Source organism: Anticarsia gemmatalis, chromosome 1 (assembly GCF_050436995.1).
Source record: "Anticarsia gemmatalis isolate Benzon Research Colony breed Stoneville strain chromosome 1, ilAntGemm2 primary, whole genome shotgun sequence".
NCBI lineage: Eukaryota > Metazoa > Arthropoda > Insecta > Lepidoptera > Erebidae > Anticarsia > Anticarsia gemmatalis.
This window is the reverse complement of record NC_134745.1, coordinates 904,618-924,480: the sequence shown is the minus strand read 5'-3', so window position 1 is coordinate 924,480 and position 19,863 is coordinate 904,618. Positions and strand designations below refer to the sequence as shown.

At 35.0% G+C, this 19,863-nt stretch overlaps 1 protein-coding gene across 4 annotated transcripts in view; it reads right to left on the bottom strand.

Annotated features, from left to right (window-relative positions):
• Positions 1-1,037: 1,037 nt before the first annotated feature.
• Positions 1,038-19,863, bottom strand: part of LOC142986038 (uncharacterized) — a 150,847-nt gene continuing 132,021 nt past the window's right edge. For 3 of the 4 annotated variants that reach the window (XM_076134372.1, XM_076134281.1, XM_076134454.1), the window contains exons 16-21: positions 13,667-13,821; positions 13,147-13,261; positions 10,836-10,958; positions 9,195-9,324; positions 6,124-6,301; positions 1,038-4,022 (exon numbers count right to left, since the gene is read on the bottom strand). In XM_076134372.1, coding sequence (XP_075990487.1) covers positions 3,929-4,022; positions 6,124-6,301; positions 9,195-9,324; positions 10,836-10,958; positions 13,147-13,261; positions 13,667-13,821 — 795 coding nt within the window. In that variant the 3' untranslated portion in view covers positions 1,038-3,928. Of the gene's footprint in view, positions 4,023-4,530; positions 4,590-6,123; positions 6,302-9,194; positions 9,325-10,835; positions 10,959-13,146; positions 13,262-13,666; positions 13,822-19,863 lie in introns of all 4 variants that reach the window. The other variant, XR_012960334.1, reaches the window with a different exon arrangement.

Sequence of the window (19,863 nt, the reverse complement as noted above, 5' to 3'; positions counted from 1 at the left end):
GTATGTGTATGAGAATTAAGGCTCGATTTTTATGTTTTTTCTTGCTGTTTATTTTTCAGGTGGTTCGAGAGGCCTTTGACCGGTAATTGGCTGTAGGAGCATGTTACCACATGTCATATATTTTTAATACTAATCATGATGGGAAGTGGTTCGGTGTATCGAAGAGTAATAGCGGTCAGTCAGGCGATTGTTTACGAGTTAAAGTTTAATGTTCAGAGGGGTACTTTGTCTGAAAAAGACGTGTTCAATAGATTATGTGACATCCTGACACTCAAAAATTAGAAAAATATTCCCATTAATTATTTAGAGACTAGGTTACAAACTACTGTTAAACTATAATAAATATCTAACTAGTTGTCTATTTAATCACAACCACTGCATAGTAATGTACTCATAACTAATAACATAATGTAACACAAATTATCATTTATGTCATAATTTTCTTATCTCTTTTACTTCTTTGGGTAGCCCAAACGAATCTCTTCTATATCTGATGATTAATATTATTGATATACCTAACTGTCCAGTTGAAGAAAAACGGCTTAAGTACCTATACCCTTTCTATGATATAAAAATGGCCATTGTCCGTAATAGCGTGCTATTCGTCTATCATGTCCGTCGAGTTGAGCTTTATAATGTTACGTTGATATTTAAATAGCTGACATTTTCAAACGAATCGCGTTTTAAAACAATGTACTTGCATTTATTGGGAGACATTTTAAAATATAGGGTGCGAAGTAATGTGTCTCAAGAGCCCTGTTGTTTAGAAATAGCTGTGACATTTACGATGAATTTTAAAACTAGGATGACTATACCAACTACAAGTTTTTTTTAGTTTATCTGATCGACTCGTATCTTTCAAGTTGGCGGCGAATTAAAACTGTAATATCGGACCAATTTCTCAGGTCAAGCTACGCTCGCCGAGGTTGGTTTGTGGATTGGTGACACTGACCATATTATATACCAAGTTCCGTCACATCTAATGTGAGCCTGATGATGACGTCTACTTCATGCACAAGTAAATGAAACTACAAAACTAAAATCGTTATACAAATATTTATTACTTGCAATATAAACGTTCTTATTCTACATTATATACATGCACCGTACATTAGCTTATGTTATATACACATACATCTATGTTACTTTATTACAATACTTTAATTATAGATGACAATTTTATAAACATTCGCTTGCACCACACTTTTCATAAACATCTGATTTACCAATATGGTTACTAGAAAATTTAATTTATGGATTTAGCAAAATAAATCACATTTTCCAAAGAAATTGGTGAAAAGAAATTCAGATTACTATTTATTAAAGATATTCATTAAGTTTCAGATTAACATTATTAATTAATTAATTTTCTGATATTTAAATTTTTACGCTTGCAAGTAAATGTTACAAGTCTACACTTGCCTATGGTACTCTCTGAATACAGATAATAAAAATAACGAATATTATGCTTACAATATATTTTTATACAATTGAACCGTTTTATATTATATTTAAGGTATAATATTACATTTATCATATGTATTTATAATATTTTAATGTAAATATACTTTGTATGCATTATTGTATATTAAAATATATTTAGATATTCAATATGTTTACATAGTGTATAATAAAAATAAAAGTAAATAAACTTGTTTCATAATGTGAGGTTTTTCATATCGTTACAATATTTTCATTACAAGAACTGAAAGTTATAATTTTTTATTACAAAAATCGAAAAACTTATAATGACAGTTGGGAAAAATCTTTCAAGAAAAATCATTAATCATGGCGGTTTAACTTTTAAAATTTACAGCTGAGTGATAAATAGCCTAACTAATCGATATTTTTGATGAAAAGGCAATATTAACTGAAATTTTAAGAAGATTTAAATTGTAAGCGTACTGCGCTACTTTTAACATGTCGCGTCGTACGCCTTTTAAAGTACCCATAACTCGCTTTAACAACTTCCTTTCACTATTAAAACGTATTAAACACCCAATTACGAACACTAATAATACCACGCCCTGTAATTTTCAGCTCATAATGTCCTAAGTATTGCGACAATCGATCAGCGAGCGACCATTATCCGTGGTTACATGACTACTGGCTAACCCGGTCACGGCGCACCCCGGCCTGGTAGACCTTTGTGTTATGATTGATGGACACTAAATGTCGGGGGATGTTATTAATTGAGGGTGCTATGAAGATGTTTAAGTGTCAGTTGCGTGTAAGTCAATTAGTATAGACATTTTGAGGTTATTTTTGTTTTGTTTTTGAAAAGTGTGTAGGAATATCAAGCCGTGGTAACTTGAAAGCTGAAATATCAGAAAACTCGTAGACGGGAAGGGTCATATCATGGGAAGTTTTTCTTAAAATGAAAGTTTACCTTAAATATGTAGCTCATTTTTGAAAAGGTAATAGTGTAACAATAATGATAAAAAGCTCACATAATCAAACATTTTATAAATATAATATTTGTAGCACCAGAGGGTTAAATACAAAAAATGCCAAATGTCAGAAAATGCCGCTGACATTGTAGAGACATTTCGACATTAGGCCTAAGAATAGCACCGCTAAAATAAGTCTACAATTAAGTCTATATTAAAGCTCCAGTTTAGCTTACAATGGAAGACGACAGCTATTGCATATACAAACTATTTACTTAATTAAAAAAAAAAACTGTTTTCACTATGACCACATATTTTGACACATGTAATTCAAAATGGCCGGTATTAATTACTTTTTAAAGTGTAGCCAGGCGAAAACAGTTTGATTATTGTAAATTAATTTTTAATTCGTATAAAATAAACTTTATTAATGATTTAAGTAACAAATCGCGTTTTAAAGCACTCGTCGGAGTCAATCTTATCAACTAAGAATACGTTACTTACGTATAAGTTTTAAATGTTTAATTCTTGCTAACGTCTAGGGTAGGCGCGGAATATATAGTATTTAAAATAAAATGTCTTAAACCACGCTTATTTGAGTTGTTTGATCTTTAGGTAAATAAATATTGTTTCAGTAACTTCGTGCAAAATCAACAAATTGCATTTATATTAATAAGATTTACTTCGTTTACCTAAAGATCAACAATATTTTTAGAGAATCGTCCAACAATTCCATCTAGCTTCGCTTGTCATATTGCCGTCTCAAAAAAACAATAAAAATGACAATTAACCTTTTAAAAGCTTTCGTAACAGAAAAAGGCTTGGCGAATGGAATGGCGCCATAAATACATGGTGTCGACCCAAATAAGGCCGGTGGCTCGCGTGACGCACCTACATCCAGATCGTTAGCTACACTCCTATTCCGGTGCTTCTCACACAATACTACTTCAAAAAAACTAATTTTATAAATGATTTTCACGAAACTACTTCTTAAAAATCCAACTATCCGTATCTCAATTAGAATTTTTAGATAAAAATATTAAGGCACGTTTTTGGAAGTCGGATTTAATTTTAATTTATACAAAGGCAATACCAATCATACATATATCAGGTAACAAACTCCTACACGATGTGAAATAAATAGAAGTTTACATAGATTACAAGTACGTACAAAACTATGATTAGTCTTAGAGCCCTGTCTCACCGGGACGCCAAGGCGGCGTCGCTGGCTACGTATCCAAGCAGTTAGTATTGAAATGTTACGTTGCCACACCGTCGCCACGTGAGTTATGCCCAGTTTCTGAGTACATTTAGCGGTAGTTTATCTATTCAATAGCGTTTAAACTCATATGAGAAAAAAAACGCTACGTGGCAACGTAACATTTCAATATTAACTGCTCCAAAGTACCTCCGAAACCGGGGCTTAGGTGACATACACTTCAATATACTTGGATATGTATTCATGGCGTCCTAGCGAGGCAGGTCTATTTGAAAGTGGTTGAGACGTCCGCTCCGAGTTAGAGGTCGGTAGTAACTGATCAGTGTGTGAGCAGCGCGGGGCGGGAGGGCGCGGGCGCGGGCCGTAACATCGGCACTATGGCGGGCTCTTCCTCATCCTCCTTCGTTGGTTCACTGTATATGCGTGGACGCAGGACTTAGTACAAGTTATACAATTTGTTCTTAAGACTGAACGAGAGCCATAGTCGGACCGACGTAAGACAGACTTTGTATTAAGATTATACTTCAAACTTCAAGTCTCATAGACTACTGTACTAGAAACTGTTTATATTACAAGAAGACAATCTTAACTAAACAAAGTCTGTTTTAAATCAGTCTTGACTAGACAAAATGGTTTGAATTACAAAAAAATAGACTATATTTTGTAAGACAAGTATATTTTGAGTCAGTTTTGACATAAGTCTGCGTTCAATCTAAAGTTATTTCAAAGCATTACAGATTCATTCATTTTAAAGCCTACATGCATCTACTTTAAAGCCAAATCTAACCAAATTATGAGGGTAAATTACCACTACGTTTTGTACCACTAAATCAATCCAAAAAGGGGTTTTCAAGGGTTGTAAATGATGCAAGGGGGGGTTTTTATTGGTAGGTATTTGTAAGGATGTAAGCAAGCACTCACCTTGTTTGCGCGGACGCAATGCAGTTAGTGTTATTAGCTCTACACCGACACATCACCACCTTCGGGAAACACCAATCAACTCATTAAATATTAATTAGCTCACTACTTATAATTATGCTGGTACTCTATTTACCCCCGATTTCTGACGTACATTTAGCGGTAGTTTATCTATTCAATTACGATTAAACTTATATTAAAAAACGCTATTGAATAGATAAACTACCGTTATAAGTACTCATAACCGGGGGTTAGACGTGTAGCATGGGAGAACTAAAACTTTTTCATTTCGTTATCCTAGATTTTTATTTACCATAGGTACCATGTTGGTCATATTTTATTAGCTCCTTACGCATGCATCTTGCTTATACAAGCACACAGAACGGACTCTTAAGTATTAAAATTCAAAGTATCATGTTATTGTAATAAGTTTTCATCAGTAGCTCTGCTTTATTTGATTTTGAGGGCGAGATTCGAACTCATTGGATTGTCAGTTCAAAACGTACTTTTTTTTTTCTAATACTCCATCTCTTGCCTCTATACACTAGCGGTTAACTTAACAATATGCTGAATAGATTCTACATAACTAATACAAATTTAAAGCAGTATAGAGGAACAGGTCGCTGTCGATTAAAATGTTAGACTTATACTTCTTTACTAGTAGAAGCTTATTACATAAAAATTGTCTTATAGCAGGACAGTAAATAAAATGGGTATTACTACGAACGAACATTAAAAAATAGTTAAATATTGTACTAGGTATATTATTACTACTTGACTGCCTCCGTGGCGCAGTGGTTTAGGTCGCCACGCCGATACCACTGCAACGGGAGGTCGTGGGTTCGATTCCCACACGGAGCAATTATTTGTGCGATCCACAAATAATTGCTTCGGGTCTGGTTGTACTTTGTGTCCGTTGTTTGTATGTTTGTAAAAGTCCCCGCGGCACAAGAGAAATTCTTAGTGCGGGAGTTGTCTTTTTAAAAAGAAAAAGAAAAAAAAATTATAAAAGGTAGGCGGGAGGGTTATAATTTAATCAGTCAGTTAAAAGCACTTCATATCACATGCTTTGTACACGTCAGGGTTTGTCATGCAATGTATTAGGAGGGCTGTTTGTTAATTAGATGGGAACTATTATACACTAGCATACAGTCAAGGACATGTTTCATTTCTTAAACAATTCTACAGTCAGGTGACATAGTGTACACCTCAGAAACAGCAGTACAGTTTAAAATCATTAAATGATTCAAAATTTGATAAAAATGGTTCCTACAGGTATCGAACCTGTCATTAACAAGTCGTAATAAAACTAAATAATGATGAAACAAAAACCATATCAAGAAAAGTTTGATAAAATAAATTTAACCCATTAATGCCCCACTGCTGGGCAAGGGTCTCCTCCCGTAATCAGCAAGGGACCTTGAGTACACCACGCTGGCCAATTGTGGGTTGGGGATAACCACATAATTATTACATTTATAATTATTCGATAACAGTAAACGAATAATAATACATTTTATACTTTTCTACAACTATTTTTTTCGGTACTAAACTACAACTAGTCATCTAGTAGTTAGTATGGAAGCATGTAGTTACCTGATCTTGATAGGTTGTCGTATGGACATGTCGGAGCCGGAGCTGGAGGGCTCGCGCGCGGCGGCCAGCAGGCGCGGCGCGCGCGGCGTGCGCGGCGACGACGTGCGTCCGCGCGCGAACTCCAGCCGGTAGTTGTCCGAGCGCGGGCTGCCGCTGAACGCCTCCGCCTCGCCACCGCCTGCAACATGGAACATACTCTAGAATAATGTCCAACATCATTGATTGATCCGTAATTTTTTTATAATGTTGATTATTGTTGATTCAATAACTCTATTGATGAAGAAGAGAAAATGCCTAAACCAGATTTAATAGCAGTTCTAATCAGAGATTTGTAGGTTTGTTATCTGGAATTTAAACTCGGGATAGAGTATCACCGACTCTTATGAAGTCTTCATGAATAAATCATTTTAAACCAGCGAACTGCCATCGCTGTAAGCATTTAAAAATTCGAAACGCATACAGTAACAGTAACATTAAGGTAGTTAAGATTAGGCTTACATTTTTAGTGGATCATCTCTTTAACAACTACCAGTGACTTAACAGCACTTTTTGATCTACCCGCATAACCTGTCACTAACCCACAATTTAAATATCCGAAATCACTACGCAACACAAAGTACACACTATTAAGCAACACATAAGTTAATGTTTACGTGTAAGCGAGCCGGGCACTCCGGGCAGGTCAGGGTGAGCCGAACGGAAGTTACATTAGCTTCCACAAGGAGTGGCCACGGCGGTAGGACGACCTACTGACACACACAACTAACTGCCAACCTCTTTGTAAATACGAGTAGCCACATAATAACTTTGCAACAATTTACATGGGTTTTTCCGTTCATAATATACACATGACTCCATAAAACTAGGGAGCTCTTCTAGACTCCTACACATTGTTACATTTTCATTTTTCGTAATGTAGTGTGTATGTTGTGTTAGCTTATATGTGTTAAATAAAGAGAGTATTATTTGGACAGTCGATACTATGATTTCTCTCCCTAAATACCTTCAACCTTACAGTACGGTTAGTGGTCAACCTAATGTCAAAGTTGTTCAAACCGCCCAAAGGCCTTTTACACGGTTTAAAGACCAATATCTTAATTGACAACAGCCAAGACCAACCTTTAACGCGTCTTTCGAAGAACAGAGACATTCAGCTGAATTCATTTTTCTCTGAATTATCAATCTCATCAATAAATATTTATCAGCAAAAAGTTTAAGAACCGATCAGCGGGTAAGTCACTGATTGTTTACCGACCGGTGGGCTCAACAGCGTTTTATGGCTCCAAACTGGGTGATCTTTTGTATTATTCATAGTAACTTCGACATTGTCATTGCCACTATCGATTGTATTAAAATTGAATTGTTTATTGATTTCTGAAGGTTGAATAGGTGTTCATTAAGACATCTTCTAGATAATTTAACCGCTAATAATACATAACCTTTATAAACAGGGGGCGTATCAGTTTTGATAAATATGGAGTAGTTTGCTGGTAAACATCAGTATTTTTTTAACCCGTGGCTGTCCCAATGGTTTTGTCCCGAACGAGGGAGGGGTTAGACCTAATTCAGAGATCAAAACGACAAAAAGCAATATAAACCTACTTAAAAATCCTACTATTATAATAAATGCGAAAGTTTGTGAGTATGTGTACTCTTCACTACAAATAATACTGAACCGATTAAGAAAAAATTGGTATGTAGATAGCTGAAGACCCAGAATAAAACTTTTTATCCCGAAGTTCCCGAAGGATCAGAATGTACACGGGAAGGGTTTCCACGCGGACGACCTCTAGTCATTTATAAATTAAATATCTATACTTAACAGACCAGTATAAACTCAATCAAAGTTGAACGACCATCTCAACAAAGCTACATTGTACTTATTGATAGTGACCACTGACCACATAGAGTCCTGAGGCCACAGAGGCCACTGCACTCATGGCGACCGTGTGCCAGATCTCAATGCATAGGGGACGAGCTCGCATTAACATACGAATGTGCCATATGTCACGAACGCCACGTACGCCACGTATGCAATGTGTAACGGTCACGTGTAAGCGTTAGATAAGATTATGTGTTACATTAATTATTGAGAAGATAGTGGGAGTTTTTCTTTTAAGAGTAATGAAGAAGAAACAGTTAAATTGCGATTAAAGCTAGTCTTCTTATCGTATGGTTAGTGCTGAACTTAGTGTCAGAGTTGTTCAAGCCGCCCGAAGGTTAGGTTAGGTGGGCAGAAGACTTGTCTTACTAAAACTAGTGAAATCAGGCCGAAACGTTAAGCAAAGTGGGTTAAATATGCCTTTATGAGATGTTTATGATTCTTTATTAGTGACTGCCTGTTTGACGCAGTCGTTAGTGTATCTGATTGCTGATCATGAGGTCTCGGGTTCGTATCCCGGGTCGGACAAAGGACTATTGGCATTTTCTAATTTATATAAGGAAATTCATTAATAGTTACGCGGAAGTGGCCTGTAAATGGCAAAAGGATCACTATACATTACATGGGACTAAAATTAATGGCGAAACGAGAGGGTATTTCAAACACCTTTACCTACACCTTCGAGTACAACAGGCGTTATAATATGTATGCACATTTGAAAGAATACGTTTAATAAAAAAATAGTAAATTTATAAAGACAATCGACACTTACACAAGGGTAGTAAAACCGGTTGTAATAATCGTCAAAGCCGCATAATAATGTGATGATTCTTACACATATCTACATAAACAAACGTTTAATAGATGATTACTATGATTAGATACATAATTGTTTTCACAAGAGGATCCGCGATCAAAAGTCAAGTGTTTTACAAGTTTTTTTAATCGCACTTAAGAAGTCTTAAGCGGTTGTTGCTATTGACAATATATGGCGCTTTAAAACCGTTTTGCATGCTTAATCAATTAGCCTAGTCTTTCTTCCAACTATGTAGGTGGGAGTCGGATCCAGTCTCACGGGATGCAAGTGATCCTGACCCAGTGGACACGTAGCTTTAGGCGATCGGGAAAACCTGATTTAGTGCAGAATTTCGTATGTTTTTTTTTATAAAAATGGATATTTGTTTCATACCGTTGTATATTGCATGTGAAGCAATAGGCATCCTGGCGCAGGCGGGTGGGTGCGCGTGCGCAGACGCCCAGTCGCGGTACACGCGCGCCGGGCTCGACGTACGCCATTCTGATAACTCCACGCTACGAATCTGTGTAAACAACATTAAGATATATTTGTACATATAAAAGGGTCATGTAGTAATGTTTAACTGCTATTAAAACATAAGTCTGTAGTTTAAGCAAAATATTTAACCTTGCACAATCATTTAAGAAGTGTGAATAGCAACAAAAAAAAATCCGTAAAGCAATTTCTTTAAGATATCTGTCTTTAAGTTTCATCAACCTGATGGACTATTTAGTAATACGAGCGAAACGGGTCTATCCCACTAGTCCCGTTGAGTTGTCCCGTGACGGGACAGCTGGCACTATTTTGTCCCAGTTGTCCCGTGGCGGGACAAGTGACACTGTTTTGGTGCCAGTTGTCCCGTTGCAGAAAAATCACGGGACTAATGGGACAGACGGAAGGGTCAAAACAACTGGTTCCATTGAGTTGTTGTGTGAGAACAAGTACTTGGTACTTTGATAAGATAGCAGACGTTATACGTTGTGTTGCAGTACATTTTTATTTAATTTCTGGTAGTTAAGTTGAAAATCTGACTGCCTCCGTGGCGCAGTGGTTTAGGTCGCCACGCCGATACCACTGCAACGGGAGGTCGTGGGTTCGATTCCCACACGGGACAATTATTTGTGCGATCCACAAATAATTGTTTCGGGTCTGGTTGTGCTTTGTGTCCGTTGTTTGTATGTTTGTAAAAGTCCCCGCGACACAAGAGCAATTCTTAGTGCGGGAGTTGTCTTTTTTAGGATAAAACAAATAAAACAATAAAACAAATTACATTAGGTACATGTTGAATTGACTTGAGTGTTTAAGCTGCTCCAGGGGCCTGTTAACAATATATTTTTAGTTTCCTTACATTATGTTTTTTCAAGTAGGTAATTTCGGATAAACATTTTACATTCTACTCTTGTCAATTTAATTATAAAGTGAAAAGCCCAAATGGTAAAAAAAACTTCTTGTGAATTTAAAGTTTACATAGAGTAGCGTACAAATACAATTCATCATCTGCTATCTTACCAAAGTAATTATCAATGGAACCAGTTGTTTTGACCCTTCCGTCTGTCCCATTAGTCCCGTGATTTATCTGCAACGGGACAAATGGCACCAAAACAGTGTCACTTGTCCCGCCACGGGACAACTGGGACAAAATAGTGCCAGTTGTCCCGTCACGGGACAACTCAACGGGACTAGTGGGATAGACCCAGCGAAACAGGGGCTATATATCATTGAATGGATCCTAAAATGTTTTATAGGTGACTAGCTGACCCGCGCAACTTCGATTGCGTCACATAAGAGAGAATGAGTCAAAATTTTCCCCGGTTTTGTAAAATTTTTTACTGGTACTCTGCTCCTATTAGTCGTAGCGTGATGATATATATAGCCTATAACCTTCCTCGATAAATGGGCTAACTAACACTGAAAGAATTTTTCAAATCGGACAGTAGTTCCTGAGATTAGCGCGTTCAAACAAACAAACAATCAAACAAACAAAGTCTTCAGCTTTATAATATTAGTATAGATAAAATGATGTGGTATACTCACGGGTGTGGTACTCTTACTCCTGCCACTGATCTCTGAGGAGGCGTTGCTGTGTCGTTGTCTGTTCTCTCTCGCACGCTCCGGCGCTGGGGAGTCCCGACATGAGCCGTCTGGCTCGTCTCGCATCTGTACCAAAATGTATTATTGTTACAGTAAAATTAAGTATACTGTAAGGGTAGGTATTATTAAAGGCCCTCAAGGTGTGCAAAAAACGCGGCAAACTCTGGTGTCACACAAACAGGCTACGGCTATTTCCCATCAGGAGATACAAAATTGAATGTTCCTTAAAAATATATGTTTATTTTTGTCGTCGTACCTAAATGGTCATGATAATTGAGAAGCAATTGATACCTTTAGTGTACAGTAAATTTTGATGTGTGTTCATTTCTCTTTCACACAAAAATTACAGAACGAGTTTTCATGAAATTTCACGCGGACGAAGTTCCGGGCAGAAGTTAGTAAATAAAATGTAAGGAAAAATATGACTTTGGAATGTTAGAGACCTCGTTACCGTTGTACCGAATATTCTTACTCGTCCTTAAAGACGAATGTTCGACCTGCAATGTTTTTCTCCTTCTTAATAAATGCTATAAATTATCATCAACAACGCATTTATTAACACAAACAAGATTATAATCAACTATTTGTAATCCTCATCAAAACAACGTGTATGTTGTAGTCATTATAACATTACTCGGATAAACAAGTCGTATTTCATCTTTTAATACAAAGATTATGTTGAAGAAATAAAGACAATAAGAGTTAATATGAAGGTTACAAACATAGATCACATAGCACGGTCATAGACATGATTATAAAATAAGTTTTAGTGTCATAAGTTGTTTTTGATCCAAACTTTAAATGTATCTGGTGATGTGTTTGATTCTATTATGAATTTTAAAGAAAAACAAATAATATGGAAATGTAGCATTATCTTGGATTAGTGTTTCCTGTAAACGGCAATTGTTTTTTTCACAAAGATTACTAGCACTTGAATATATTCCTTTGGGACAAAGAACTAAACAAATGAAAACTGTTTCTCTAGAAAACTTATAAAAATCTGTACAATGTCCCCTTTATATATTTTTTTGTGACCATGTCAGCCATAATTTGAGTTATAATTGAGACTACAATTATCTTGTAATCAAGGTGACCGTATAAGGAATTCACATGTATATTACAAAGGTAATTATATCGTGATTTATATTGTTTCTTGTGGGATTGTCTTACGAGTAATGTCACCTTGTGCGGTTCAAGGTGGACTATGGGGAAAAACTAACTTTAAATGTCTGCTGTTTGGTTTTTGTTATAGTCGTTAGGTGTTTGTGTTTGACTAAGTATATTTTTATTAGGAGCATCTTCTAACTTTTGCTGTAGCTCATTCAGCTCGCGAATATAGGAGTATGATTATTTTCTTGAGCCATTATCGTACTGCTGGGCAAAGTCTTCCCCATTTTTTCTCCATCTGTCCGTATTGTCTTATTTGCATAACCACTTGATATCGAAAGCAACATAAACTTAGGTACGAAGCGTCAAAAAAGTATTTTCATCTCTCTATTCCTAGTATCATTTTTTTATGAGCTTGGAGCTAGTCCTAGCAAATTTAAAATGCTTAAATAATCTATAACTCGAAGCTTTAACTTAAATATTTATAATATAACTAAAACTAAGTTAATTTAAACAAAACAGACAAAAGATGATTATTCTTATCACAATTCCCGTTCTTTACTTTTCTGACAAACTGACTTTTTTTTATCTACCACTGAAAATCTTTACAGACGGCCAGTTATAGTAGTGAGGTGCCTTGACCCTTCACATTCGTTGTTTTGAACCCTTCACGACGTTCAGGGCCGCGATAAAACCAGTAAAAATAGTTTTATTTCAATTTATACAGTACTCGTAAATGTTAAATGTGGCTGGCGTGTAGTTCATTAATACTTGTGCTGCATGACTAAATAAAAATACACTCGATTTATTAAGTGCCTTGACTTTTGTAAGGGTGTTTAATTATAGCACATAACATTACAATTTAACCCATCATGCACGGAACTGCTAAAGTACAATCTTTGAAGAAGTATTCGATCTGATTATAAGGAAAACTAAACTTTGATAAAAAGTTTAGATTATATATTATGAGATAGTTACGCTCCAAGATCTAAATATAGATGTTTTGCATTGTGATTGATGACCATAATCTTCACCTAGTGCTTAGTATGAGCGTTCTCCCTTTGACGCCCCTGACTATTACACATCAAACATAAGTTTAATGCAACGGACAGAATTTGTTTAATTTCATCGCGTTTTCGCCGCTTACCTTATGATGTGTGGTAGAAGCAGGCATGCTGGCAGCTCCACTGCTCACCAGACGTAGTTGTTGCCTAATATTCGCCTTCTCCCTCGCTCGTTTGCGCTGGAACTCTTCCTCAACTCTGGTCAAGTAAAAAATTATCTCGCTATTTACAAAATAACTTTAAGTACCATGTATTAAATTAATTATTATCAGCCAGCTTTCGTGATCCCCGTACCGATGTGGTGTTGGTATGGCACCAAAATGCAGTAGCAGCTTGAAAAAAAGCATAGGTGCGAATTATTTGGTGATTATAATAAATAAATAAATATTATTCCAGTAGTATGATATCAGGTCCATCAGATAGCTTTCTCTCTTCACACAAAATTAAACGTCTATAATAAGTAAGCGATGCCTTTGATGATATAGGTGCTATCTAGCTTTTTATTAGCGAATTGATCCAATAAAAACGTCTTTTCCTTTTAAATTAATGAGTTCAGAATTGAAGCCAGCTATAAAACTGCAACTGTATAATAAATGTATGTACCTTCTCATGGCCTCCAGCTCGGTTCTTCTCTGTTGTTCCTTGAGGTCAGCCTCCTTGGACAGCTTCTCAGCGAGTCGTCTTCTCTCCAGTTGTCTGACGGTAGACTGGAAGGTGAATCTTTTACCGCGTCCCACTGCGTTGGTACTTGATGAACGCTGTGGAAGAAAACGTCTTGTTAGGAACATATTGCTTATGTGTGGAAGAAAATAGACACTAAAAAGCCGTATTTGACTAACTTAAGTACCTAATAAAAAAATTTTAAAGCCTATGTAAACAATAACGTAATCGATGCAAGCTACCGCGAATAAATAATATAGGAAGTTGTGTAACTAAGTAATATCTTTACTTTCTAAAATGTTCTTCATATAAAATCATCAATTAAAATAATCTTACATTCTAAAGAAAGTGTAAGGCGTTACTTTGATTAACTCCTCATTCAGTATACTAAAAACTACAAACCAAATAGCTGGCATTTCATTAAATTTAACGAAACCGTATTCACGTAATACGTTCACAGTTGCTCATTATGTTAAACCGTGTATGCGCGACCCGGCCATACTATCTTTAATCTATGAACTAATCTAGATAGCGGGAGCAGTAGCTATCCTACTTACAGCCGCACCTTTTTACAAAAAATATTTTGGACTATTCAATCTTAATAGAATAATACATACATTTTTAAATAACTAGATTTCTAGACTATCTTAAACAGCCATCGCACAATGAATAGGTAATAATTTGAAGATCTAAATCTTAATGTGATTTTGGAAATCAATTGCAGATTTTCCCGCGCAACAAAAGCATCATGGCGTCAAACGTCAGTTAGCATTGTTGCCAACCGGTGATTACGAACGAAAGTAAGAGGTGCCAACATTAGTTTTATAGCTATTGTGCCAACTGAATAATATTTGGAGCGTGAGAATTCCGCTTTAGGAACTATTTAGAATAGGTTTGTGTTAATGTGTTTTGTAATTAGTTGTGATAGTGCGGTACTTGAATGCTAATTTCAGGTTTTGTTGAGATTGAATAATAGATGGCGGCGGTTAAATTAGATACAGTGCATTGAAATGGCTATTTTTAGACGCATTTGTATATGTCTCTTTGTTATTTACAGAAACTGTCTGGATGAGAATATGTAAGACCCAAAAAAATTAATAATTTAAGCAAAGCTAAAAAACTTCAGGTTTTTTTTACAACTGCTAATAGCCCGAAATCAAGAATTTCTTACGGAGTCAGGCAGCTTGCCGCTTTAATGTAGTTTTTCTATGACAAAAGAGTAAATATATTTTGAATAGCCTTGTAAATCATAGAGTAGCTAATTCATGGTGCAAATGTACTGCAAATTCGATGGTGTTACAGATAATATGGAAGTGAACGTCATGTTAGAGGATGCGTATGATGCGTTAATTCAAAGATCTCTATCGATCAGTGTATCCTCTGCGCTTGCGCAACCGACCTTTGTTACATTTACTCATTTGTGTAACGTTCAGTGGAAAATTATGATCTGATTTTATACAATAGGTGTGTCTTTGATGTTCATGTGAATTTTGTAGTCCATACTAATATTATAAATGCGAAAGTAACTCTGTCTGTCTGTCTGTCTGTCTGTCTGCTACTCAATCACGCCTAAACTACTGAACCAATTTGCATGAAATTTGGCATGGAGATATTTTGATATCTGAGAAAGGACATAGGCTACTTTTTACCCCGGGAAAATGACGCTTTTCCCGGGAAAATTCAATTGGTGAACGAAGTCGCGAATAATCAATATTGTAATGACATTGAAATAACAAAATTCCGTTGTCATGGCAACTGTTTATATGGCGGATATGCCTTAGCGCAACTTCGTTATATTAAGAGAATAAATTTGAGAATATTTTTCGTGAAAAGAAAGCATATTTTATATCATCACGCTACAAAAACGTGAAAAATTCTGACCTATTCTCTCTTATGTGACGCAAGCGAAGTTGCGCGGGTCAGCTAGTATTACATAGGAGTTCGTGTTCAAAACGTCGTAAAAAGTATCGTATCGTTATGTATCTACTAGATTATATTGCGTCTACCAGTTTAGTTCCTGGAATTAAGTAACATAATATTTTTTTAAACCGTTAGTTTTATACTACTTATTGGGCAAGTGTCAAAATGCGATAGTTGTTAGGCTTAAAGTCCGCCACGCACCATGCGAGTCCTGGGCAGGATAGGGCCTTTTTTCAATCTGGTTTTTAAATTTTTATATATTTTATATTTTAAATTCACAAAGCAACTTTAAATTGTTGTAACCAGCACTTTAAAAAAAGGATCTAGATTCAAAAAGTATAATAATAGAACTTAGTATTTACGTCACAGGCCATTGAAATAAAGCAACTGAAATAAAAAAAACGTCATTACATTGTTATCAACATCACGAGAAGTCATGACGGTAAACAAATAAACGAAGACACGTGTCTAGCTTGTAATTCTACATTCTTTGTGCTAAATTTGTAATGGATTTCTTGGAGATAAGCCTGAATATTATAAGGCATTTGTTCCGTAAGAGAAGCGATAGAAACTATATACAAGCGAGAAGACAACATGTAATTTTAATCGATTTTTGTTTTGTTTGATGTCATGTCTTTAACCGTCAGAAGAGCATGGAGGTCTTTTCATTTACTCTTATTGTAAAAATGTGTACTTTTGGGTAGAATTCCCGCTAGTTGGTGTCCCAGCGAGTGTTCTAACAGCTAAGCAAATATCGTACTACTATCTATATTTTTGATAGCTCGTTTAAGTGATAAACTTATGGCCACTTTTATTAGGGGTGTGACCAGTCAATGATTTTCTTTTAATTTGTGAGTTTACAACAAGTCTGTGTTTTTAAAGCGAGAAAACGGTAGATATGTTTATATGAATTGCGATGGAATACGTACCTAAGCCCGTACTTAGTTGAACATGTAGATAAACAATCCTACATTGTAAGCAAATGAACTCTAAAATGCGTACAGCAAACTAATAAATATTCTAGTTAAATATTAGCGTTTGAAAACTAAAACTAATTGCGATATTGTCCCCATTTCGAAGTATTTGTGGAACAAATATTGAACGAAGCTGAATAAACGATCTGCTTGCGGTTAGATTGCCAATGACTTGTGTGTTTGGTGATAGCTTTCGAAACTCTTGTATACACAGTTTTAGAGCCTTCTTTTAAATTTATTTAGGTCTTAAAAATAGACGAATGTCTATAAATGTATGAAAAATGGCAACTTGCACACTTTGTCTACGCGAGATGTGAAACACGACGTGATGTTAAAGTTTCAAGATGTTTTGTTAGTTTAAGCCTGATTTTGAGCTTAGGTTTAGCAACTTTGTAAATTAAATAAGAAAATAAATAAACATCACAAAATGATTTGAAAGTTTTGCTATGAATATACAAATTAAACGTCTTGTCTGTAACATTACACAAACTATAAAGGTTTATCTATCACACAAACCAAATATTTTGTTCAGTTCACATATACGTTACGAGATGCCTTATATCTGTCCTAATCAAGCTATTTATCTTATTTATAGTAACAACGGACAATTAAACCAACAAACCAAGTTTGTTAAACGTACATTTATCCAAAAAATTCGTACAGAACATAAATTGAAAACGTGTGGCTGCTATAACAGAGACCTTCAAATCCACGATGTAATCTTAAGGCTTTTGAGTGAAATCATGCGAGTAAATATCATCACGGCGATCAAGATAGTGCACGCAAAACGTCTATGAAGACATGAAACCTTTTGATGGCCCTGTAGGGCGAGTGAGTTACTTGACAAGGTACACTTTTTGATTATCTTTCGTTTGTTTTATAACTTGAGGTTTATTTTGTTATTCTTATTTCTGTTGTGATGTAGAATTGCGTGGTTTATGTACGCGTTGAATGTCATTGACTTGCCTTATAATACACACTTACTTACGTACATACATATAAACATAATTATATAGGTACATAATATATATAATAGTTATCACGTCTTTTTCTCATAGATGTAGGCAGAGACCAAAGAACGCCACTTGCCTTAATAATATCATGATAAATAACTAATAAGTAAGCATATTTTCTTCATTTTCTTATACCGAACTGCTTGTTTTATATTTCATACCAATTCATTTAAAAAATAAAGACGTCTTACTGTATTTATTTGTATGTAGTAACTTATGTGAATTGCTCTTTAATTGAAACAATGCAGCTGGTAACTTCATCATCTCAAATATAAATATGGACACATTAACCTTTTTAATACAATCTCAGGGAAACAAAAACAATGTAATATGTATTACAAATGTTTCAAAAATGTAAACAATAGTGTATGAAGTATATTATGTAACACTCATAGATTCACTTAGAGGACAATGCCTAGTCCCTGCTCAATATTAAGTGGGCCACTTAAGTAATGCGTTGAGAAACATTTGCTCTTAAGTTGAGTATACATTAGAGTTATCACTTATTTGGAAAAAATTGACTAAGAAATTTAATGACTTGGGAGATTGGTATATTAAATTCTTGCCATGTAAAAAATATAGCGAATGGGAACTGCTGTCAAGAATTGTATTTTAATTTTTATAATTGTTGCCCAGAAATCTAGACTATTCTCATCTTTACATATATTTTTAGGAATTTGTATGATATTTTCGTAATTTTTCCGTCAAGAATCTAAGTTAATAACCGAGAAAGGTTACTTTAATTACATTGTAACATTTCTTTATGATAATCGCAAACAGTAATAGGTCCGCTTCTTACTACTTGTTATTATTAATTCATATATTACAACGGCTAGCGTTATAATCAACATTCTATTCGATGATATAAGTATGAAACAAGCAAATGCTCTTATACATATCCACCATTACATGCGGTAATATGACAAACAATGTAAGATGCAACGTCCAACATACGTAGAGCCGTCGTCGCATCTACCTTCAAACATTGACTAAAGAATGAAGAGGTCTAGTTACATTGGTTTTAAAACAACTGTCAACTGAAGGTTTGTTTACACAATGCTTGTATGGAATACTTGAAAATATTAGCAGACAACTTAACTAATGGATAGCCATTGAGGAACAAGTTTATTTTAATCAAGTATGTTTCCATTATCCTCAGTCGTCCAAAAAAGAAATATCATGCGAAACTTTCTTCTTGAACTATTGACCAGAGGTCATATATTGAATTAACTGGAATTCGTTTATATTCTTAAACTGTTTGTGTAACCAAAATCACCGCTTAAGTTAGTCACAACAAAACTAATTTAATTACTACGCAGTTCATCGTTGAAAAATAGTCTTAGACTAAATACTTGTTCTAAATTTACAATGATCAAGGTTTTGTTAAACAGATGTAGAATACAAATAACAAAATAATCGTAGAGGATGTTATTGTCAGCAATTATACTGTTAGCCTAGATCTAACTAGATAATAAACAAGGTTTAAATGCCCGTTAAATTTTGATTATATCTTTGTAATTATATAGTTTAATTGATTTATCAAGCATATAGGGACAATATTGCAATAGTACCTAATCTTATACAAAAGAATCTTTATAAGAAATTGACCGATACAACATTATTTTGAACACTCACAACTATTTATAATTCTTTTTCTTTCTCCTTACATGGTTAGGACTGGTTAATATATTTTTTTAATAAGTTATTATATTATATACCTAATCATTTGTTAATTACGATTGCAAAGGGACATACGTGTCCACCTAATTTTAAAAACCGCAGCAGTTTCGTTTCATTTATGATTTAAAATATATCTTTAAAAAATCTTAAAGGAAAACAATCACTGTCACGTTGTATCCATAACGAAACATTATAATTCATAATGTGGCTGTAGAGGACAAGTGAAGGTCACTCCTTTATGTGTCAACAATGGACAGTCCGTGGTACAGCCTTTATAAGGCTGTGGTGGAAATATTTGATACCACGCTTGGCGCTTCCAGGAAAGTGGGACAAAGAACTGTTGGTATCTGATCTAGTTGTTTATAGTTCAGTGTAGAAATATGAAAGAGTAGCCACTGTTTCTGTTTTATAATTAAAAGTTATTAATTTTTTTAACCCATTGCTGTCCCACTGCTGGGCAAGGGTCTTAAATTAAATCTAAGTAAAAAAATTTAGTTCTTCGTGATTTGGTATCTGCGTAACGCTACGGGAAAAATGCGTGATTTATTGTATG